At 56.8% G+C, this 21,264-nt stretch overlaps 8 protein-coding genes across 8 annotated transcripts; 4 read left to right on the top strand and 4 right to left on the bottom strand.

The window, feature by feature from the left end:
- Nucleotides 1–17: 17 nt before the first annotated feature.
- On the bottom strand, nt 18–2,719 carry L226DRAFT_214713 (actin-like ATPase domain-containing protein). Its single transcript, XM_067672945.1, has 4 exons — nt 2,549–2,719; nt 2,406–2,486; nt 2,264–2,346; nt 18–1,816 (listed from the first exon to the last, which is right to left on the bottom strand). Exons 1-4 carry the CDS (start codon nt 2,660–2,662, stop codon nt 190–192), a joined length of 1,905 nt encoding a protein of 634 aa, XP_067531647.1. The 5' UTR covers nt 2,663–2,719; the 3' UTR covers nt 18–189.
- A 105-nt stretch (nt 2,720–2,824) lies between these two features.
- Nucleotides 2,825–6,532, top strand: L226DRAFT_538435 (ubiquitin carboxyl-terminal hydrolase 14). The gene is made up of 12 exons (XM_067681493.1): nt 2,825–2,942; nt 3,014–3,139; nt 3,187–3,336; nt 3,398–3,881; nt 3,930–4,048; nt 4,105–4,214; nt 4,266–4,928; nt 4,987–5,072; nt 5,140–5,241; nt 5,308–5,463; nt 5,842–5,972; nt 6,033–6,532. The coding sequence occupies exons 2-12, from the start codon at nt 3,041–3,043 to the stop codon at nt 6,351–6,353; spliced, it is 2,421 nt and encodes an 806-aa protein (XP_067531648.1). The 5' UTR covers nt 2,825–2,942; nt 3,014–3,040; the 3' UTR covers nt 6,354–6,532.
- A 178-nt stretch (nt 6,533–6,710) lies between these two features.
- Nucleotides 6,711–8,476, top strand: L226DRAFT_469190 (nucleosome assembly protein; the record flags this gene model as incomplete). Its single annotated transcript, XM_067676197.1, has 5 exons — nt 6,711–7,058; nt 7,404–7,887; nt 7,945–8,129; nt 8,183–8,323; nt 8,369–8,476. 5 exons carry the CDS (start codon nt 6,711–6,713, stop codon nt 8,474–8,476), a joined length of 1,266 nt encoding a protein of 421 aa, XP_067531649.1.
- A 529-nt stretch (nt 8,477–9,005) lies between these two features.
- Nucleotides 9,006–13,828, top strand: L226DRAFT_538437 (uncharacterized protein). The gene is made up of 5 exons (XM_067681494.1): nt 9,006–9,358; nt 9,425–9,487; nt 9,565–10,230; nt 10,285–12,704; nt 12,812–13,828. The coding sequence occupies exons 1-5, from the start codon at nt 9,068–9,070 to the stop codon at nt 13,620–13,622; spliced, it is 4,251 nt and encodes a 1,416-aa protein (XP_067531650.1). The 5' UTR covers nt 9,006–9,067; the 3' UTR covers nt 13,623–13,828.
- Nucleotides 13,829–13,977: 149 nt separating this feature from the next.
- Nucleotides 13,978–15,232, bottom strand: L226DRAFT_615799 (uncharacterized protein). Its single transcript, XM_067686828.1, has 4 exons — nt 15,021–15,232; nt 14,669–14,966; nt 14,370–14,602; nt 13,978–14,311 (listed from the first exon to the last, which is right to left on the bottom strand). Exons 1-4 carry the CDS (start codon nt 15,165–15,167, stop codon nt 14,024–14,026), a joined length of 966 nt encoding a protein of 321 aa, XP_067531651.1. The 5' UTR covers nt 15,168–15,232; the 3' UTR covers nt 13,978–14,023.
- A 389-nt stretch (nt 15,233–15,621) lies between these two features.
- Nucleotides 15,622–18,141, bottom strand: L226DRAFT_214817 (uncharacterized protein). Its single transcript, XM_067672946.1, has 7 exons — nt 17,808–18,141; nt 17,563–17,739; nt 17,347–17,504; nt 16,924–17,281; nt 16,629–16,866; nt 16,019–16,568; nt 15,622–15,953 (listed from the first exon to the last, which is right to left on the bottom strand). The coding sequence occupies exons 1-7, from the start codon at nt 17,946–17,948 to the stop codon at nt 15,944–15,946; spliced, it is 1,632 nt and encodes a 543-aa protein (XP_067531652.1). The 5' UTR covers nt 17,949–18,141; the 3' UTR covers nt 15,622–15,943.
- An 871-nt stretch (nt 18,142–19,012) lies between these two features.
- Nucleotides 19,013–19,445, top strand: L226DRAFT_214844 (uncharacterized protein). The gene is made up of 3 exons (XM_067672947.1): nt 19,013–19,171; nt 19,227–19,236; nt 19,321–19,445. The coding sequence occupies exons 1-3, from the start codon at nt 19,083–19,085 to the stop codon at nt 19,393–19,395; spliced, it is 174 nt and encodes a 57-aa protein (XP_067531653.1). The 5' UTR covers nt 19,013–19,082; the 3' UTR covers nt 19,396–19,445.
- An 8-nt stretch (nt 19,446–19,453) lies between these two features.
- L226DRAFT_562554 (uncharacterized protein) lies at nt 19,454–20,827 on the bottom strand (the record flags this gene model as incomplete). Its single annotated transcript, XM_067683508.1, has 4 exons — nt 19,454–19,945; nt 20,006–20,190; nt 20,266–20,593; nt 20,666–20,827. 4 exons carry the CDS (start codon nt 20,825–20,827, stop codon nt 19,655–19,657), a joined length of 966 nt encoding a protein of 321 aa, XP_067531654.1. The 3' UTR covers nt 19,454–19,654.
- Between the last annotated feature and the right edge of the window lie 437 nt (nt 20,828–21,264).

Below are 21,264 nucleotides of genomic sequence, written 5' to 3' on the forward strand. Positions count from 1 at the left end.
GGAACGTTCAGTACGTTCAGTAGCTATATGTACCGTTTATGGCTGTGCCGGAGGGCCGATGGGAGCCTGCTGACTCCCCGATGTCGCAATTATAGTGGTACGCGCAAGAAACACGTGCGCCGATAGAGTGTATGTCAAGTCTATAATCGTCTGTGTCGTGTCGTGAGTGCGTTGGTACAACAAAGCGTATCATGCAGCGGGGACGGTCACGACGTTCTTTTCACCCTTCCCGGACGCACCAACCTCGACCGCGCTCACCTCCAGTGCGCCATCCTCCCGAACAATCGTCGTCACCTCTAACCTCGTCGTCCATCGCCCATCCTTCTTAGTCGCGTGCTGTGCGGTGAACGACAGCGAGGTGAGAAGGCTTTCCTTCTCCACCGTCTTCTCCTTCACCTCCTCCTCTTCCTCCTCCTCTTCCTCCTCACCCTCCGGCACAGGCTCCTCGTCCTCAAGCTTCGGCAGTTTGACCTTCTCAATCTTCACACCCTCCTTCGCCTCCCAAACCTCAAAGCCAACTCTCTTCTCCTCGCTCTCGCCGAGGTCGACATTGAACGCGACAATGCGGCGCGCAGGGACAGGCGTCTCCTTCAAGACGGCAGGGATCCACTGGCCGCCAAGCGCGCTCTCTGCGCCCTCCTCAGGGAAGAGCAGACCGATCGTCTTCGACGTCGCCTTCGCCTGCGTGTACTGATGACCATGCGCGAAGGACGCCTTGACCTCGCGCTCTACCTCGGTGCCTTCGCCGAGCTGCGCGAGAATCTTCGCCTGCAGCGCGCAGCCACGCGCGAGGATCGTCGTCGGGTCGCCGATCCCACCGCCGACGACGGTGCCCTGAGTGAAGGGCGTGACGATGGTCTCCGGGAAGCCCTGCGAGAGCGTCTCGTCCAGGCCGGGGAGGCTCGCGGAGCCGCCGACGTAGACAATCTCGTCGACGTCGTAGAGATCGAGGCCCGCGGCGGAGACGAGCTCCTTCACCTTCTCGTACACGCGGTCGTAGATCGAGCGGACCTCCATGTCGAAGCGGAGGCGCGTGATCGTGCCGGTGAAGTCGTACCCGTCCTTGAGCGACTCGACGGAGCACGTCGCTGCGCCGGGCGACGCGGAGATCGTGCGCTTGGTGTGCTCGAGCGCGAGGCGCAGCTTGGCCTCCGCGCGCTTGTCCTGCGCGTCGGTCGCGGGGCAGACCGTGAGGGGCACCTTGGTCTTCTTCGTGAACTCCTTGGCGAAGTGCTTGATCAGCTTGTCGTCGATTGCGTCGCCGCCAACGGAGTGGTCCGAGACTGTGGCGAGGGAGAACGCAAGACCCTGGCGGATGGAGAGGAGGGTGAGGGAAATGGCGGAGGCACCGAGATCGACGAGGAGCTGAGTGCGGTCGGCGCTGAGGCCCTCGGGCTCGGGTCCAGAGGTCGTGGTGACAGCAGCAGCACCGGCTTCCTCAAGCAGCTGCAGGACAGTGATGCCAGCATCGTTGGCGGCCTTTTCAAGTGCATCCTTCTGCACCTGCTCGAACCAGCCGGGAACGGTGATGACCGCACCCTGGACCTTCTTGCCGAGGAAGTCCTCCGCGGACTTGATCAACGACTTGAGGAAGATGGACGTGACCTCGGAGACGGTCAGGATGCGGTCGACGGGAACAGGCTCCGATTGGGGAGTCGCCACTTTTGAAGCAGCAGGGGTGTTTGTTGCGGTAGACGGCAGGGGAGAAGGAGCCGCCTGGAGTACCTTGACCTTGTACGCAGGCTCATCGGGGATCTCAGGATGTTGAATAACCGGCGCAGAGATGGACAACGCGTTGGAAGGAATCTCAGAGAACCTGTGAAGAATCATGTCAGACGATGGCTGCACGCAACTTGAATTGACCTGAGTGGCGAGGAGGAGCTTGGCTGCGGTCGAGCCCAGACAGATGTTGACTTCCCAGCAGCTGAAACGAGACATCCGTGCGAGAGCAATACGAGCAGAGCTGCAATGGCAGACATCATCTAGCTGCACCCTAGCACAGGTGAATTCCGACATGCTCAAGATATGCAGATGCATATGCTCCCAAACTCATGGTACTCACAAACACCGGGATGAGCTCTCTCGGGCGCTTGTACTTGGGACATGGCCATGGGTTCATCCCACCATTCCTCATAACTCTGGACGACCATGCCTCTGGGAGCATACACTTCTGCCAGTTACATCTTGGAACAATTTGCCCCTCCTTATCAAAGCCACTTATTCCGGCCGGAGACGTTTAACTCTGATGGAGCAAGGAACGTACTTCTTTCCGAGAAGGTTGCGGAAACCAGTGATGGTGTTCTGAGCGTTCTTGACGAGTTGATGCTTGGCTTGGTTGCCAATGTACTATGGCACCATGGACGAATGAGAGAAAGTAGGATGTAAGAACGGCGGAGCGTGCTCACCAGCTCCTCGCCCTGGAACGCAATTGCGCACGCGATCTGCCGTTCACCATCCTCGTTGGCTATGCAATCCGCGGTTCCTTCCTGGATCATTCCACGGAATCAGACGCGTGCCCTCCATCCAGATGGGACTTGGAAAGACTGACCTTCGTGAGGACCGCAATCGACGCGTACGAGTTACCGAAGTTGATTCCGACGACAGTAGGAATCGCGGAGACCTCTATAGGCGCATCGGCCGTTCCGTTGGGCTGAGCCGCCATTTTGTGACTTTTAGGGAAGATGAGGACGAGGACGAGGAGGTGGAAGGCGAGTGGACGTGAACGCGAAGCTCAAGCCTCGCGCCGCCAAAATTTGGATGCATAGATTAGATAGACGCTCGCTTTAATCAGCGCGTCTTATGGGCGCTTCTGACGCGTCCCGCACCTTGTCTCCAGCCACCACCTTCCCCGCAATCGCGAGTGCGATTATTACGGAGAAGACGAAAACACTTCAGAGAAGAATATTGCTTGGATTTGAAGATAAATCTCGAATCATTTGAAGGTAGGATCACTGTGATCGGGGGGTGGTCGAGGCGAAAACCCGCAGCAAAGTGCTGAATGATGCCTCTCCAGGAAGTATCGACATCGAAACGCGCCAGAATGTCTTGCGGACACCTCACAGATATTGCGCGTTTGCAGCCGCCTAGACTGTCTCAGTCGGTGCACAGAGAGGAGTGCACTCAATGTTTCGACAACCAAGTACGAACATCCGGTGGCGCAGCGTTCTTCTCTGACAGTATTCATAGGACAGCCCTCTTGGAGTCGATGTATGCTTGGTGTGCTTCAACGGAGGCTGTCTGGACAAGGAGAGGCACCATGCACGCACGCACGCCGCGAAAACGGGGCACTCCTTCACCCTGAACATCAAGCGCAAACTGAGGCCGTCGGCTAATCGGGTACGTCATTGTGGATATCTGCAACCAAATAACCTATATGGACTAATACACCTTGTATCAGGCAGAGGATGAGGAGCCACCTGCGAAGATGAAGAAGCTCGCCATCGTTGAGGAGCGTGAGGAGGACAAGTACGAGCACAAGACCGTGCTCAAGTGCTGGAAGTGCGATCCCCAGAACGGACTGGAGCTCCCCGACGCCTCAGCAGACCCCCACGTGCAGTCACTTATCACTGGTGTCATGCAGTCCTTGTCTTCGGCTCGTCAGTCGGAGGTCAAGGCATGGGAAGAAGAGATCGCAGCGTGCGAGCACACACTCATGCTCGAGCAGCAGGCTACCGGCCCCATAGCCGCGTCCGGTCTGGCGCACTGCTCGAAGTGCGACCTCAAGGAGAACCTTTGGCTCTGCTTGACTTGTGGCTCCCTTGGCTGCGGTCGTCAGCAGTATGGCGGTTTGGGCGGCAATGGACATGGCCTCCAGCACTACGAGGAGACGCACCATCCTGTCAGCGTCAAGCTCGGAACCATAACTCCTGAGGGCAACGCAGGTCCGTCATCGACCAGCAAATTGGTGACATCTTGTTGACTTTCTGCAGACATCTACTGCTACATCTGTAATGACTCTAAGCTCGATCCAGAACTCGCTGCGCACCTTGCCATTTTCGGCATCAATGTGCAGACGCAGACGAAGACGGAGAAGTCCATGACTGAACTGGTGAGGGTTCAGCTATATATGTGCTTGTATGACATCGGCTGATCTACTTGCACCAGCAAATCGAACATAACCTCAAGTTTGACTTCTCCCTTACTGGCGAAGACGGCAAGGCGCTCGAGCCCGTCTTCGGACCTGGGTTGACTGGGCTATCCAATCTTGGGAACAGGTCAGTACTTTGTCACCACACTCGTAAGCACGGCGTGCTGACGTGTTTCAGTTGCTACATGGCGTCCGTGGTGCAGACTATGTTCTCTTTGAAGCCGTTCCGCGAACGCTACCTGCCAAGTGCCACAGCACACTGGGAGGCCTGTCATGAGCCTCTACCAGCGACGTGCATTGACTGCCAGATGCATAAGCTCGCCGATGGTCTTCTCTCCGGCCGGTACTCTCATCCACGCCCACACTCCACTTCCTCGCCGTCTGCGCCCAAGGAGACAAACCCTCTGGCGCACGACTCGCCAACGCCTGTCTTCCAGGAGGGAGTTCGTCCATCAGGCTTCAAGGAGCTTGTCGGCAAGGGGCACGAGGAGTTCGCGACAATGAGGCAGCAGGACGCCGAAGAGTTCTTCACGCACCTCGTCACTGTCCTCCGCCGTCACGCCAAGCGCATCGGGCTCGACGCGAACAAGGAGCCAACCGAGGTCTTTGCGTTCGGCACTGAGCAGCGGCTCGAGTGTGGCGAGTGCAAGCGCGTGCGGTACCGCGTGGACGCGACGGACACTGTCAGCGTCCCTGTTCCGGCCAGGGAGAAGGGCAAGGACGCAGATGGGAAGACGCTGTACGAGGACGTCCTGCTCAAGGAGTGCCTGGACATATTCGCTGGGACGGAGGCGCTCGAGTACCAATGCCCGGCGTGCCAGAAGAAGGTCATCGCGACCAAGTGAGCCATACCTCTTCTCGTCGTCCTGTCTGCGTGGTGCTGATTACTTCGTCGGCAGGCGCACGCGGTTCGCGACGTTCCCGCAGGTTCTTGTCGTGCACGCGAAGAAGTTCCAGCTCGTGAACTGGGTGCCGGCGAAACTCGGTACGTGTCCTTGACGCGATGTCCGTGTGCATGACCTCATCGAACGTGCGCCTGTGTGTCCGTGCAGATATCCCGATCATCCTGCCCGAGGGTGACGCCCTCCAGCTGGACGAGTACGTCGGCCGCGGGCTGCAGCCTGGCGAGACGGAGCTCCCGAACGACGACGCGGGTACGTCATTCCCATTCCCATCTGTATGCATGCTCTCGTGACGCTGAGGCTGATGCGAACGGGTAGCGGCGCCGGCTCTACCGCAGTTCAATGAGGCTGCGATGGCCCAGCTGACTGCGATGGGCTTCCCGGAGGTGCGCTGCCAGAAGGCGTTGCTCGCTACGGGCAACAGCGATCCCGAGGCCGCCATGGAGTGGCTCTTTGCGCACATGGAAGATCCTGGTGAGTGCCCCAGCTTTCCTGTTTGTCGTCACGAGGAGGTGTCTTTGCGCAATGCGGTTCCCGCCATTGTTCGCGTTGAGTGCACACGGCTGTCTTCATGCATGCTTGTCCTGGGCATGATTCATGGTGGGCTACGCCGTTTCCTATCGCGACTCTTCTTGCTTTGAGCTTCTGAAGCGGCGGTTAGATGGTCGGATGATGTGCTGTGAGCACAACGGACGCGGTTTCTCGACGCTCTGCGTATAGCCCATGACTGCGGCAATGCATCCGTAGGCGCTCGTTATACTTGCGGTGGATTCAGTGCACCATGAAAGTGGACGCATTCTCTCGTGTCTGTTCGATATCATTCTATTTTTGGCTAACGCATGCATGTTGCAGACATTGATGCTCCCATCCAACTCTCGAGTGCGAGCGCAGGTGGTGCGCCGGAGCCGTCGGCCGAGCAAGTTGGTATGCTCGCAGACATGGGCTTCACGCCCGCACAAGCTCGCAAGGCCCTCCGTGAGACCGTGGGTGCTATCCCCTGGGAGGAAACTACGCTGGTTATCTGACAAAGTCTTGTCTTGCAGGGCGGCAATGCTGAGCGCGCGGTCGAGTGGCTCTTCTCGCATCCCGATGATACCGGCGAGGACGCGCCTTCTACCTCCGCCGCGGAACAGAAGACGAGCAGCGCCGTCGGAGGGTCGTCCGAGCTTCCGGCCAGGTACCGTCTGAAGGCGTTTATCTCGCACAAAGGCCCGTCCGTCCATTCCGGCCACTACGTCGCGCACATCCACACCGAGGCCGAGGGGTGGGTGCTTTTCAACGACGAGAAAGTGGTGAAGGCGGATGCGGAGAGCGTGCGGGAGCTGAAGAAGCTGGCGTACCTGTACGTCTTTGAGAGGGTGTAGAGCTGGTGTGGAGGTCCCTTGACTTGGGCAGAGGGCGGTGGTGCGATCGTATCTGCACGGGACTGGAAGCATGGTGCAAGTCGTGTACGCATTTACGTCCGATAAAATGTTTTGCCCGCTTTCGTGGTTAGGCTGCCTCGCGAGCACGTCCACGATATGAAATCGATTGCGTCGCGGTAGCAAAAGCATATGTTTTGGATCGTTCATGGTCGAGAAAGGGACGGACGCGCGCGGGCCCGCGGTCACGGAGGCGCCAAGAGGCCATTGGAACTCCGACACCCAGGAGATTTTGCGCGAGCTGCATTTCTTTCTTGTCTCTTCGACCTCTCTACATCTTCCTTCACGCCGCTCGCAACGATGTCCTACAATATTCCCATCAACCAGGTCGACCCGACGGCGCCGACGCCGCAGAACACCCCCCTCACGAACGCCCCCATCGCCCAGGGCCTCTCGCGCCCCACGGTGCCCGACATTACGGAGGACAATGAACCTGAGGAGGAGGAGGAGCCCGCGGGCACGATCCAGCAGGCGATGCTCGGTCTCGTTCACGGCAAGCTCTCCGGGCTCGTTGGCAAGAGCTCCGGCTACGTCGAGAGCCTCCCGGTCGAGGTGAAGAAGAATATCGAGGCGCTCAAGGGCGTGCAGGTCAAGCAGGTCGAGCTGCAGAACCAGTACAAGCGCGAGTGTCTCGAGCTCGAGAAGAAGGTGTGTAGTTGTTTTTTCTCTCTTGCTCTCCCTCGTTGGGGAAGGGGACATCTTGTGGGGAACGGCTCTCGGAGGGGGAACGATTGTTGGTGCGATCTTATCCCGGTCAGTCGATGGATGTGCGATTACCATCTGCTCCCTCGATGCTGGGCTACTGGCTCTGGTGCAACGCTTGCATCGTTGAAAACGATTTCACTGCGTCCTTCCATACCACTTTTTCCCGCCGGCGTTCTGTCCTCTTTGTTTACCCCAGTCAAACCCTTTACCCCGCATCTGCTATTCGACATTTGAATAGCTGGCCGCGCTGACAGGCGATGCTGATCAATATTACGACAGTACCTCGAGCTTCAAAAGCCGCTCTATGACCGCCGTCTGGCGATCATCACCGGCAAGGCTCAACCTACCCCTGAGGAGGTTGAGGCTGGAGAGCAGCAATCCATCAAGGACGATCCGGACTACTCCCCTCTCCCCAAGGACGTCCAGCCTTCGGCAGCTGGTATTCCCGAGTTCTGGTTGACGGCCCTCCGCACACACGTCCACCTCAACGACACCATCACCGACCGCGATGCTGAGGCACTGAAGAGCCTGACTGATATTCGGATTGAGTACCTTCCGAGTACGGAGAAGAAGCCTGGCTTCAAGCTCCTGTTCCACTTCGCGCCGAACGACTTTTTCGAGAACGAGGTGCTCGAGAAGACGTACCTCTACCAGGAGGAGGTCGGCTACTCGGGCGACTTCATGTACGATCGCGCGATCGGCACGGAGATCAAGTGGAAGGAGGACAAGGATCTGACGAAGGAGTTCGAGGTCAAGAAGCAGCGCAACAAGAGTGAGTATCAGTCGCTTGGATTTAAGCGTTTAGCCTTTCTGATGTCCCTGTGTGTAGACACGAACCGTACCCGGCTCGTTCGGAAAGCGCGGCCCACGGCTTCGTTCTTCAACTTCTTCTCGCCGCCCCAGCCGCCATCAGACGAGGCCATCGAGAACGGCGATCTGGACGAGGACGAGCTTGAGGAGCTCGAGGAGAAGCTGGAGATCGACTACCAGCTCGGCGAGGACCTCAAGGAGAAGGTGCGTCTACCTGTTTTGTGCATCATGTTCATACGCTCATAGAATTCGCGCAGGTCATTCCCCGTGCCATTGACTACTTCACCGGCAAGGCGCTTGAGTACGAGGACTTTGACGATGACGATGACGACTTTGAGGACATCGAGGAGGACGACGAGGACGAGGACGACTTCGAGGACGATGTATGTTGGTATCCTGTACCTTTGTTCGGTTACCTCCTGCTGACCTCATCGTTCTTACAGGATTCAGATTCGGACGGCGACATCCCCGCGAGGAGACGTGGCCCGCCCAAGGGCCGCGGTGCTGGCGCGAATCAGAACGTCAACCCCGAAGAGTGCAAGCAGCAGTGAGCTTGTTGCTCATTCATGGACCACATGGGCATGCAAGCGACTTGACTCGTCCAGAACCGCATTTTTGTCTGAAGTGGAGCCTCCTAGCAGTCGTGGCTATATACCTGCGATGCTCGGAATTGCCATACTGCCTCCTGCCATTGTCAATCTTTACTCCCCTGCTCGGAACCCATCATCCCACATTCCCTCCCTCATCGCGCGTGTTAGTGTTTCTTGCTGGCATATGAATCAAAGTTGTAATCGCCGTTCCGTCTGTCACTTGTACTACAATTGTTGAACTAGGTTGTGCGCTTGCTGCTATTGCTCCAAATTGTGATGTCAGGGTCCTCTACTCTTCGATATGTGTCGTTCATGAGCCCCTCCGACGTTGGTCCCAAACATACCGGCCATCCCAACCAAATCAATCTTCGTCTTCCCCTGGCCCCGCAGTTCAGTACGATTTCCATATATGGCGTGGTTCTCTAGACGCCCGAAGACAGCGCGTTTGGACGCGACCGGCGTGTTGTCTGCTTCCACCTTTTCCTCGCATCCCGCTCTCGACGCTGTTCTCGACGCGACGTCCTCGTCGTCGCGCCCGTCGACGGCGGAACTATGAACGGCATCAACTACTCAACGCTGGCTAACTGGGACGGCGGGCTCTCTGGCGGCGACACTGATTCCCCGTCCGGCTCAGGGATGGGAACGGACTCAGCGGAAATTGCCAGTGCTTCTCCCGCCAAAGTAGACGCGGCGTCTGCGCAATCTGGGCCCCATGAGGTGCTTGTTTCCGCGACTGGCGTGAAGAAACAACTCGACGACATCCGGATTCTTCAAAACGGCGCGGTCGAAGCAACTAATATTGAGGTGGAGATGACCGAAATAGCGGCGGACACTTCGAACGAGGTGAGTGGGCTTTTACGCGTCAAGAAGGAGGAGTGGTTGGATGACTGGTTTGCGGTGGGCGGTCAGGGCGAGACAACACGTGTGGACCGTCTCAGTCTGCTGGTCTCCCCGGCGATAAAGAAGGGAGAGGTACGTTTATATTCTTTGCAGGAGGACGTGTTCGTGGCAGGAAGGTCTTCGCGTTCTGAGTGCTCACCCACGCGAAGCAGCCCGACCTCCCGCCAAAATCCATGCATATTCAAGAACCCCTGGGAAAAGACGCGACGCGTTCTATCACACCTCCTGCTCCGACAACGCCTCATGAGAACGATCGGCCGGTAGGCGACGACGTGCAAGACGAGAGCCCGTCAGACTCTGCAGTTGCAAGCCATACAAACGCGCCGAACCCCGAACCCATCGCAACAGACGCGATGCGACCTCCGATACCATCTACTGAAATTACCTCTCCTGATGCCGGTCGACCGCTCGTCAACGGCGTGCAGAAGATCGTCTCTACAACAGCTGTCAAAGCTGCCCAGGACGACGTGTCCAAGCTCCCCGCGTCAGAAGAGGACGAGAATTCGTTGCTCGACGCTGACGGGGAGACGGACGACGAGACTGGTACTCCTGCGCCCCCTGTCGTCCAGATCCCTCCTTTGCGCCAAGGGTCTTATGCACACGATTTCTTGGATGCTGCGCAGGAGTACTACGTACCACTCTCGCAACCTGCGATGCCGTACGCTTCGCGTGCCGCGCCACATGGCTCTCCTGGTTCGTCCCGACCCACGTCTGCACGACGTCAGCAGTCAACCCGAAACAAGTCACCATTGTCCTTGGGCAAGCATGAGTATGCAACACCCCCAATAGAGCATCACGATCCTGTCGGTCAAAGTGTAAGTCTATGCCGGTCGTATTGGCACGAAACTGACAGATTGTGAATCCCTCAGGCATCTGCAGGCCTAAGCCCTCCCCCTCCGTCGTCTAGTCCTATGACATCGCCCGCGACAGTACGGTCAGACAGGACCGCCTCGCACAAGCCGAACAAACGCCGCCGGTTGTTCTGCGATTACGTGGAAGTGCCGGCGTTTCCTGACTTCCGCAGACGGGCTATGTACAAGCCAGCGTCGGAGCTCCCTGCGCTGCAGGACCCGGAGGTAGGCGGTGACTACGAGTCACAGCTTCAGCACGCTTTGAACGACGCCAACGCGAGGGCCGCGAGTGCAACGGCATCTCCGGTCGCGAAGAAACGTCGCGGTCGACCACCCAAGAAAGCGGCTGTGTCTGCTCCTCCGGGTAAAGCGACACACGCGAGGAGGATCGGCACCGATGGCAGTACCAGCAAGTCGCGCGTCGCTGAAGAGCCCGAGAGCGTGAGCGCGCTTGTTCCGAAGAAACGGGGGCGACCTCCTTCTACACCTTCTCCGACCAAGGGCAAAAAGCGGAGGAGCGAACCTCTTGCCGTCGATCCACCGGCGGTCACAGAACTAGACGTAGACGCAGACGGAGAAGTCAATCTTTCGGAGGACGACGAGCAATGGGAGGAGGAAGAGGAGAAGGAGCCCACTGGGCCGGCAGATAGCTTGGAGGATCTCTGTCCATCAATTATGGTACGGATAGGGCCGTACCCCTCAGTTACTCGTCCGGAGCTTTCTGCAATGTTCCGCCATCTGTCGCAGGATTTGGATCCTAACGCCCCTGCGAAACCCCGCCCACAATTCCCCATGGTGCGGATCCCCTCGGAGTACATCCCTTCTCCCTTTTCGCAGCCATCTCATCCCGCTTCCCAGTCCAGTTCACCTGCCCCACATGCGCGTCCATCATCTGTACCTCCTCCTTCCGAACCTCCTCCCAGTCCCTCTCCTCATTCTACATCTGTTCCTCCCGAGGCTCGGACTACTCGAGCCGCCTCTCCGAAGAAGAAAGTGTCCAGACCCCTGCCTAGACGGCAATTACTCAGAGCCCAGGCGCAACGTGCCTCTGAGGGTTCTGCCACTCCTCCAAAGCAAGAAATGCCAGCTTCTGGGTCGCGCACGTCTGCGCGTTCGCCTTCCATCACCTCTCACCCCTCGGTCTCTTCACGCAATTCGGTGGGGCCTAGCCATCAGTCTGCGCCTGCGTCTGTATCTGTGGCGTCGTCATCAGTCCTCCCTCCAGTCCCGTTCGACGTTCAGCACAATCCAAACTCACTGCCAAACGTGCCGCGACGGTCTTTTTTGCCCCGAACAGGGAGTTTCGACTATACCGGCTCGGATCTTATGGCCTTGCCCGGTCCCCCGACACCGCAACCAGGCTCAACCTCGGACTCGAACGGGATCAACGACGACCTGCTCCCACCTCCGGAGGCTCATCCCGACGGTCAGCTAGTCAGTCCCGCCGTCCAGCAGCAGGCTCCCTTCCCGTTCGATCACTCGCCGCAGTTCAGTCCTATGGCAGAGTCCAGCTTGGCACATGCATTCGCTGCTATTGATGCCACTGCAAAGGGACTCTTCCCATACAACCAGATGCCGCCGTATGGCTTGTTCATGGCTCCGATGCCTATGCCGTTCAACGCACATTATCCGCAGATGCTCCCGTGGATGATGAACGGGCAGCCTTTGGCGGGAATGCAGCCCCCGCCACCCGATGCTCCCATGCAACAACCCGGTGGGACGATCAATCCGTCTCTGCTTGGTGGGATGTTACCGCCTCCTGACCCTGAGATCCCGACATCGCCCAGCACGCCGACCACCAGCTCGGCCGCTGGCCCGTCTCGGGCCCGCCGTTCTAAACGTCCACCTTCCTCGTCCGCCTCTGGCCGTACGCGCGCGACACCGAGTCGTGTTGACGAGTCGTCTGCGGACGAGCGGTCGCTTGCCGAGCGGTCGAAGGCGCAGAGGCAGTATCCGTCCCAGCTCCCTCACGAAGCCGCGCTGCAAGACAACAGGCGGCCGCGCCGTCTTACTGAGCGCGCACTCGCGATGAAGGAGGCGTACGACGAGATCTTTGGCGACTCGTCGGGCGACGACGAGGACATTTTCGTCCCGGACCAGGATAGCAAGAGTCCCGGTAAAGGCAAGGGCAAGGGCAAAGGCAAAGGCAAGGGGAAAGGCAAGGGGAAGGAGAAAGCTATCGAGCTCAACGGCGCCGATGACATGACCACAAGCTCGCGGAAGAAGGGTAAGGGGCAGGGGAAGAATATTAATCGTAAACGCCCAGCGGCTGACGCGGATACGCCATCGCCCCAGACGTTCAGGCAGCTAGCGGAGCAGCCAACATTCTGCCACCAGTGCAGGAATAAGAGCACGCGCGACAAGATGCGTTGCACGGCGGTGAGGGGGGGCGGTGAGAGGTGCGGGCTGAGGTATTGCGAGCGTTGCATGGAGTTGAGGTGAGTTCATTCTGACTCTGCCGTGCGCATCATATCCTTCCTTTTTTTTGCATCGTCTGCAAAACGGCCTGACGTGGAAGTGTTGACCCTCGTGCACGTATATCTAGGTACCCCGAGATGACCTTCAACCCGTATGCAGTCAGCTTCCAGTGTCCGCGCTGCTTAAACACTTGCAACTGCACTGCCTGCTGTGCCAAGCGCGGCGAGACGTACATCTCCGCCCGCGTCGGGAAGCTTCCACCTCCTGGATCGACCGAAGCACTCGCGCTTATAGAAGAGGCGGAGTGGGATAAGCACCCTGCCGCGGAGAGGCCGCCGACGCCACCGATAGAGATCGAGCTTCCTCCTCCGGGGCAGTTCTTCGGTGTCGTGTATGGCTTGGACGGGGCGCGCGTCGGCGAGGGCTACGTCCGCAAGAACCAGAAGGTCCGCATCAGGACAGGACGCACGCCGCCGCGCAAGAAGGCCGTCGCATATATTGGCAAGAAACGTGGACCTGCAGTCTGTTCCGATACAGTGCCTCAAGCTCAGCCGCTGGTCAACGGCGGACCTTCAGTACAGGATATACCCCCGATCAACGGTACGGCGCAAGTCCCGCTCCTGCCTGCGGATCGCGCGCCCTCTCGAGAACCTTCCCCTCGAGGGCGGGCGTACATTGGCAAACGGTCGGTGCTGAAGTCGAACTTGTACGTTCCTATGGACGAGATCATTGCGAGGGCTCTGCGACAGGAGGAAGAAGAACCGGCGTGGGGCGAACCACCGTCTGACCCGATGGTGGTCGACGTGCAGGGCGGGATGGAGGGAAGTGCGGCTGCTCGTGCCCCAACGCCTCCGATGGCGGACGTGCAGTGTGCGATTGCCATCGCGATCAGCGCGTTGCGGGATATGCAGGTTACGCAGGCGACGGCAGTGGGATGAAGTGGTGGCTCTGCTCGTGCTGACGAGAGAGCTTATGTGGACGATGGTGGCGGGGATGTTAGTCTCTTCGGGTGACGACGTTTGTTTGCAGTATTCTCGGTTTTTTTTTTGTTTTGATTCGGCGACATCTTGCGACACTCCTTGTCGGTATATTATCATGGTATATAGTGTGTGTACTATTGTGATAATGTATCAGCCTTCGGCTTGCATCCATTCGTCCGACGGTGCAAACATACGCGTTGGACCAGCACACCCAAGTTAACGGGCGCGTCGATGCTGCACGTTGCGTCGAGTGTGGGGTGACAAGGACGGATGAAATCGACATGTACTGCACAGTGTTCAATCGCGATATATTTGATAAAGCATGTACTACGTACAAATCCTCTGAAGGGCTTCGACGTTCATACATGATCCGGCAAGCTCACCCGTATGACCTCGTCGACATTCTTGTCCAATCCGGGAAACAAGTCACATAGCAGTTCAGCAAATTGGCGCTTGTGTTGAATATCTGCCGAGTACCGATAGAACTGGTACTGCTGCATGGGTAGAAGATACGCGGCGGCATAGAACAGGGTTCTCTGCAGGCCGTTCAGCCACGGCACTGCTCTCGAGAGTGGTAAGAAATGCCGAGCAAGCATAGCGAAAGGTGTTACGCAAGCGAAGGCCTGAGCAACCGGGAAGGCAAGGTTCTACAAGGATCGTCATCAGCAAGGCGATGAAACGTGGCCTTAGGATAGTGATACTCACATAGTTCTTAGTACCGTCCGGGCCTTCAATCGCGTTGGCAATGTATGTGATGAATCTGTCCCAGTCATGCGGGTCCACGTCCATCTTCCGACCGCGTTCTACCATAACGTCCGCATGTCCCGTAAGCAGCTGAGCTGCACCTCTCCACGTCTGTTCCCTCGACCACATGTGGTTGTTCCACCATACCAGCTCAGCGAGCACCACCCCCCGGTCCGTCCAGCGGGGATAAACATCTGTATGAAGGGTGGCGCAATCGCAGATGTAAGAGTCTGCACTTGTACTACGAGCGTCCTGCTTACCTGACCGGCTCAGTACGCCCTCCGGATACTTGATCTTCTGTATGATAGGGAGGTCGCGATGATTCTGCAGCCAGATATAGTAGGCACCGATTTGTATCGTCGCCAGGTCGCGGTCCCGAACCCACTGGGTCTGAATATGCCGTGTGTCTGTCGTGAGGGCAGAGTAGAAGCCCCAGGACGCGTAGAGTTCCCACAACCTCAACGAGGTGAATCGTGGGAGGACACGGGGCAGACGACGGCGGAACCATATGTGACCGGCGTACACCAGCGGGATGACGGGATAGAAGCGGTGCCAGGTCTGTGAATCACAGCAGATTAGCGGCGATTGCGAAATGCCATACTGCGGACGTACCTTGGATAGTTTCGACCTAAATGTTGGAGAATGCTGTCTGAGCGTCTCAGGATCAGCCGTGAAATGGCTCTCTCTGTCCAAGGTCACGTAGGAAGGCGTCTGGGCCTTTGACTTCGAGCTTGTGTTCTCTTGCTGGGATCCAGCCATAATGATTCTTGCGTGGCATGTGCAGAGGAATACTATGCAAGAGAGTCCGTTGACATGGCGGCGAGGTGTAAACGTGTTACCGGCCACTCCACTGAACATGAGTGTTTATCATCGGACCGGAAAGCCGAAACCCTACATTGACGTTGAACCTCAGGCTGCAGATACAGAGGAAGAAAGAGATAGAATGCGATCTGCCTGAGCGGGGGTGGCCATGCTTCATTGGGATGGCAAACTTACCGTCCGCCGTGTCGCCGCATGAGCTCGCTTGCAGCAAGTTCACCATGGCAACGAGCGGTTCAGGCGGAGGCTGGTGTCGTGGAGGCTATAACTACATCTTTCGCGTGCATCTTCTGGAGTTCGATGGATCTTCGGAACGGGTTGAGGGCACATCAAATCTGAGTATTGAGTGAAGAAATGGTCAAGACGAAAGTGGCTTCGACCTCAGCCAAGTAACAACCGGGTAGAGGATTATGGCAATCAAGCACCGCCACATTTACGAAGTAAGTAATTCTGGCGAGTAACTCTAGTGACTAGTAGTAGATGATTGTCAGTATCAAAACTGTTCGCAGCAGTCGTTCTACGCAGTACGCTGTCCTATATAACTTATAGAGTGTGCGAACCGGGTCAAAGAGCTGATAATGATAGAGAAAGAGTTCCCAGGTGAGGGTAAGTCCAAGTCCTCGAGCGAAAAAGGAGCAGGCGTGCCGGCGACAACGGTCGTGTCTATGCGTCGACGAGCAATATGGTCCTTGAGTATGGATGCAATACCTGGGCGACTAGTGGGAGCTGAGAAGTAGAGGTTCGAATGAGCAACCAGAAGATCGACGGCGGTTCGCCTTAAAGACACGCACCTCGAATCAGTCGCCTTCTTTGCGATCACAGGGGCAAGAGAACCCTTCCCGATGCTCCCGCACCCGCTCGGAAGACTCTGCGCTGCGCTGCTAGGCGGGCTGGTATTCTTGATGTATCGATTCAAAACCCTCTCCCTGTAAGACACCATGACATCGTCGCTTTGGTCAATATGCGCCCTCCGACCGATAGGAGCGCTCCCGTTGAAGCATGTCGAGTACAGAGGCCAGGTGTAGTCCCAGAGTGACAGCGACGAATCCTTGGTGTATATCGGGGGAAGGTCCATATCCGCGCTCACGTCGAGGTTCAGGGTCGTCGTCGCGTTGACGCAGCCGCCCCAGTTTGCGTCAGCGCTGGAGCTGCCGTCCGTCGAGATCGACGCGTCCACGTCCGCGTGGAGCGTCATGTCAAGCGCTGCGCTCGCGTCGAAGTCCATGCTGACAGACGTGTCAAAGATATGGAGCAGGTTGAAATCGATCGCAAGCGAGGGAATGAGGTGGAGGGAAACGTTCCCCTCGACAGCCGCACTCGGACTGGCGGAGAGTTGGAGGCCTGGGTAACGCATCACTGTCAGCCTCGAGTGCAGAGGTTAGAGGGCGAGCATGTGCGCACCGGAATTTGATGCATCCAGGTCGAAGCTTCCAGCTCTGTCCGCCACGACCGGGAAGGGGAGCCGTGCGTCGGTGATAGCATATGCGATGTCGACGCTCAGGTCAACGTTCGCACTGAGAAACGCGTCTGCCTCGGCGAGGATCTTCAAAGCGGGTCCGATATCCAGAATGCCGGGGATACCGGTCATTGGTATAAGGTTGACTTCCAGGAGAGTTTGCTTCCCCGAGGACAACGTTCCCTGTTCTGCCGAGTCAGCATCCGTGCCAGTGCTCGACATGTCTAAGACTTCACTGACGTCCAGATTGGCCTTGAGATCCAGGGTTCCTGCGATTGTCGTGTTGACGCCGAAATAGAACTCCACCTTTTGTTTCGGGTGTATCATACTCCCGGCGAGAGCCCAGCCAACCACCAAAGAACCGTTGATATTGGTGTCCAGGCCGACGCTGATGTCCCCCGCATATCCAGGTGTAGAGCCTTGCTGAGGACAGTCAAAAGACTTGTTGTAGAGATTGTCCGTGTGGGTGTAGTTGAATGGTTGCGGTGTAGTCGAACCGGTACAGTTCCAATTCGTGGGCCAATGAAAGCAGCTTGAGCTCTCGTCTGCAGAGGCTGTCCCCGTGAACCCGAGCGCATCGAATGAGACTTCTCCGTGCCTATGTACGGTCAGCATAGCGTAAATCAGCAGCAATGCTAATTGGGACGGGAGAAGCAAAAAGACCTCGTGTGATCTAAATCTGAGTAGTTCGTCGATAGCGTCATTCCCTTGACGACCCCAACGCTATCGCGATGGGCCATGAAGCGTCGGTTGTGCCTAGGAATACTCTGATCATCGTGGACCCACTCGTCCTTCACGAACGCAAACGCCATTGAGCCGCACTATAGGAGGAAACAGTCAGTACGTGGTAACATGGTGCGCGGACCGCCTTCTCCTCACCTCATCTGGAAGTCTAACGATCGTATGATGCGGCCCGTTTAGATACAGGTGATCGCATCCCTTGCTGGGATCGTGGCATACCAGTCGAATGTCTTGCGCCGCGGCCGACGGGTCGCAGTCGAGTATCGTCCAACCCGCGGAAGGAGTTAGGTCAGAGATACTCGAAACCGGGCCGCTCTGGAAGAATGAAGTCATGAGTCGGAGAGGTACTCAATGATCGATTCGAACGGGATGCAGCGGCTTACCAAGTCAAACCTGCCGTAGCCATAATCGTCCACATGCTCCCAACGACAATATCCTGTATGGCAGGGCTGGGTGGAATGATTCGTCGCCCAGGCGAAAGCAGAGAAGGTCGCGGCAACGAGGAGGACGGAGGCCATGGCCATCTACAAGGAGGGGGGGGACGACTTGCGGTTGGCATGTCCTCACAGTGCCATCTTATATACCCAGGAGTTCGTCAACAGCGTAGACGAGGGGAGGATTTGTGGACGCCAGCGTCGGGAAGAATAAAGAGTTTCTCAGCCACAGCGGAATATGCTGTGCGAGCGCGGATGCAGCAAACACGATGCCGAGGGGTAACAGAGTGACCTGTTCAGTCGATACAGCTTGTGAAGCATCCTCTTCCAGGAACAGACCGCTCGTGTGGTCCCGACTGTACTGCTCATCCACGTGGATTCGTGCGTCCTAGATCAGCAAAGTTCTCACGTAAACGCTGCTCCCGCAAGACTGCATTTTCTATCCAACGTACCCGCTCCTCGACTGTCCCCGCTAAGAACTTCATGTCAACACAGGCTTGAGTCGAGCCGGATTACCATCAGCAAGCTTTCCAATCGACGCCCAGCAAGCGGTGAGTGAGAGAAGCAACGGACCGAACTCACGATGTACCGCAACGCCCACAAACAGTGATGGCAACTACAGGCAGCTATGGTGGCATCGGGATGAGCGCAGATGTATGTCGCTCGAATGCGTATTGAAATCTAAAAACAGAGGCCTGCAGCTTGTGCGCCGAAGATGTGTCCGCGCTATGTACAAGGCCGCCCTGTCCGTGCCGGCGGTCTGTGCTGTGTTGGCGTGCTGTCTTCTGGTACCTCGACCTAGCATGGATGTCTGCAAATGCCTCAATAGAGTACGTCAGTATCATCACAAAAAAGGGGGGCTTCTAACTTCGCCTTGTGTATCGCCAACTGAACCCTTGTGCCGATTTTGTCGTTGTTGCGTGTGGACCCTGAGCTCTCCCGAAGGCTTCGGGTATGCTATGCTTTTAGATCTTACACGTCTCTGAATTTGTAGTGTCTCAGATAGAGCCGCAAGTAACAATAGTAATCAGAAGTTGTGAGGACTGGCATATCGATTGCATCGTGGTAGTAGGGACAAGTCAACAGTCGTGGGGAAGCTGGCGCTTGCGCAAATGCGGACCTTGAGCCGGGCGCTGAACTATAACACTGACAATGGACCACCACCTCGACTTGAGCTTCACTCAATCACTCGCTTTCGAGTAAGTTTCAACGACGGTAGCGAACATGGAAGCTCTCGGAACTTCCGCGCGAGGCTTTCTTGGTCAGTGCGAAGCTGTTCTGAATGAAGAACACCACCGTGACCACCCTGTCGAGTAAGTAGTTTATATGCCATGTTCATCAGCTCAGACGACTCACGTATATCAACAGCATCAATTCTGTTCGTGACCTATGCTTTTTGTTTCGCTGAGCACGTTGTCGCTGACTGAGATTCGTTGGTATTCGCCATGCATGTGTGCTGCAGGTGGCACACTATCGTGGCCCACGACCCTACTCTATGAACTGGCGTGGGCATTACTCGCCTGTTCGGACGCGTTGATAGACTTTATCAAAGAGATCGCCCGCTACCCCTATTGAGTTCGCATCGACTTCACGGTGTTCGAGGGCGTGCTGCGCCAGCATAAATATCCGCCAGCCTAATTATGGCGATTTCAACAAGCTGGTCGGTCTTCTGAGCGACGTACATACATCCCCCCTCCTTCCCTATGACACACCTCACCTCACCTGCATTGCTTGATGATCGGTCATGCCTCTCCAATTCGGCGCATACACTACTGTTGCATCTCGATTTCCAGACATCAAACCAAGGGGAGTCTCCCTTTCCTCCGGCAGGACTTGATGTCCTCCTCGATGTTCTGAGCAAAGGGCGTCATAATGAGCATCTCGGCCACTGCAGTCTTGTCCTCGATCTGGTTTAGCCAGGCCAAACGTTGGCGCTCTCGGATGGGATCGACGTACAACCACCCGGCGAACATCAGACGCTGTAGTCCGTTCGCGGTCCACAGCAGCAGCGGGATGCCCCTGCTGCGCGCGAACATCCTGAGAGGTATCGCGCCGAAGAACGGGAGTGCGAGCCACAAGCCGTATTTCTGCCACAAGTGTCGTAAGCACTGATACATGGATATCGTGTCGCCGGCAGCTATACACACCGTGTCGTCTGTCGCGTTGGCCATCTGGGTAATGCATACGTCCCAGTCTCGGAGGGATACCTTGGGAGATCCCCCGCAGAGACTGACGAGCACAAGTGCCCACTTGTTCCATAAGAGCTCGTTAGCCCAGCCATGGTTGTGCCACCATGCCATTCTCCCAAACAAGCCCCCGTCGTTGTAACGAACTGTCAATGCATTATCGCCATCCGAGCACACGTAGGTCAGTCGAGTATCAGTAGAGTCTGGATGGTAACACCGACCTTCTCGAATCTTTCGTAGAGTCTCCTTCGTCTCATTGTGTTCTGGTACCTCGACGTTGCCCAGGGCCTGCTTCAGATTCCCGAACAGTGTCGACATTCTAACCCGCCGCGCGACGAGCTCGATGGTCAGTTTCTCCGTGTCCGCTATGACCCCCTTCTCGTACTTCTTGCTGTCGATCGAGATGGCGACCATAGAGGCGAAGAACATGTAGAGCTCAAAGAGTTTCATGTTGCTCAGCGTGGGGAGTTTCCTGGGGCGATACTTCCGGTAGTACCGATGGATCCCGTACACAGCTAGACTGACTGGGAAAGTCTGCCATGGGGTCCACTGAGAGGAAATCAATATTGACTCATATCAGCCCTCATAGTAGTGACCGGTAGAACACTTGCGACGACATACGTCAATCTTGGTAAGGTCTGAGCTGTTGTCTAAGACCACAGGATCCGAGTTCGCTGCGCCACTGACAGTCTGAGCTAGATCGATTGGTATGTCCTGAGTGGCGGGGTGCGAGGGGTTCTCAAGCCCGGCTTGCTGCTCCCAGTGGCTAGCTGAGGGATCCATGTAACGATCTCTGAATATATCGTTGTTCAGAATGTAGGTGCTCGAGGCAAGGGGTTAACCATGAGGTAGAGGTGTGGAAGCGAACGGCCACCGGCCAGTCGGCCCGGATACTAGGCACACTTCAGGGCAGGGCTGAGGCTCAGCGCTCAGGACCGGTACACCTCCCGCCGTCCAAGTTCGGAATCTGTGTAGATGAAGCAAGAAAGACAAAGGGTATAATTTGAACGACCGAAAACCATGGGCACAGGTAAATACTTAGGTCAAAGTAATGCACGACGAAGCAAGCACGAGGGGGGAAAGCTATGAGGGGATTTATGGGAATAAATTGTGCAACATTTACGACAATCCAAAGTTTGTTGGCATTTCATGGCTCTTACCTCCTTTCAACACGAATGACCCAACATTGTCCGGTGTTGTCTATGCCAGATCCATTTTAT

Source organism: Lentinus tigrinus (assembly GCF_003813185.1).
Source record: "Lentinus tigrinus ALCF2SS1-7 unplaced genomic scaffold L226scaffold_32, whole genome shotgun sequence".
NCBI lineage: Eukaryota > Fungi > Basidiomycota > Agaricomycetes > Polyporales > Polyporaceae > Lentinus > Lentinus tigrinus.

Coding starts and splice junctions, on each gene's coding strand:
- L226DRAFT_615799 (XM_067686828.1), bottom strand. CDS start 15,167: ATGGCTGGATCCCAGCAAGAGAACACAAGCTCGAAGTCAAAGGCCCAG. Junction 14,967..15,020: donor TTAGGTCGAAACTATCCAAG/GTACGTCCGCAG, acceptor TGTGATTCACAG/ACCTGGCACCGCTTCTATCC. Junction 14,603..14,668: donor GGGCGTACTGAGCCGGTCAG/GTAAGCAGGACG, acceptor CCCTTCATACAG/ATGTTTATCCCCGCTGGACG.
- L226DRAFT_214713 (XM_067672945.1), bottom strand. CDS start 2,662: ATGGCGGCTCAGCCCAACGGAACGGCCGATGCGCCTATAGAGGTCTCC. Junction 2,487..2,548: donor CGATTGCGGTCCTCACGAAG/GTCAGTCTTTCC, acceptor GGAATGATCCAG/GAAGGAACCGCGGATTGCAT. Junction 2,347..2,405: donor CGTTCCAGGGCGAGGAGCTG/GTGAGCACGCTC, acceptor ATGGTGCCATAG/TACATTGGCAACCAAGCCAA.
- L226DRAFT_538435 (XM_067681493.1), top strand. CDS start 3,041: ATGTCTTGCGGACACCTCACAGATATTGCGCGTTTGCAGCCGCCTAGA. Junction 4,049..4,104: donor AGAAGTCCATGACTGAACTG/GTGAGGGTTCAG, acceptor TACTTGCACCAG/CAAATCGAACATAACCTCAA. Junction 5,242..5,307: donor GCTCCCGAACGACGACGCGG/GTACGTCATTCC, acceptor GCGAACGGGTAG/CGGCGCCGGCTCTACCGCAG.
- L226DRAFT_538437 (XM_067681494.1), top strand. CDS start 9,068: ATGAACGGCATCAACTACTCAACGCTGGCTAACTGGGACGGCGGGCTC. Junction 9,359..9,424: donor CGGCGGACACTTCGAACGAG/GTGAGTGGGCTT, acceptor GTGGGCGGTCAG/GGCGAGACAACACGTGTGGA. Junction 12,705..12,811: donor GAGCGTTGCATGGAGTTGAG/GTGAGTTCATTC, acceptor ACGTATATCTAG/GTACCCCGAGATGACCTTCA.
- L226DRAFT_214817 (XM_067672946.1), bottom strand. CDS start 17,948: ATGGCCATGGCCTCCGTCCTCCTCGTTGCCGCGACCTTCTCTGCTTTC. Junction 17,282..17,346: donor TCAGATTTAGATCACACGAG/GTCTTTTTGCTT, acceptor GACCGTACATAG/GCACGGAGAAGTCTCATTCG. Junction 16,569..16,628: donor CCTGGATGCATCAAATTCCG/GTGCGCACATGC, acceptor TGCGTTACCCAG/GCCTCCAACTCTCCGCCAGT.
- L226DRAFT_214844 (XM_067672947.1), top strand. CDS start 19,083: ATGGAAGCTCTCGGAACTTCCGCGCGAGGCTTTCTTGGTCAGTGCGAA.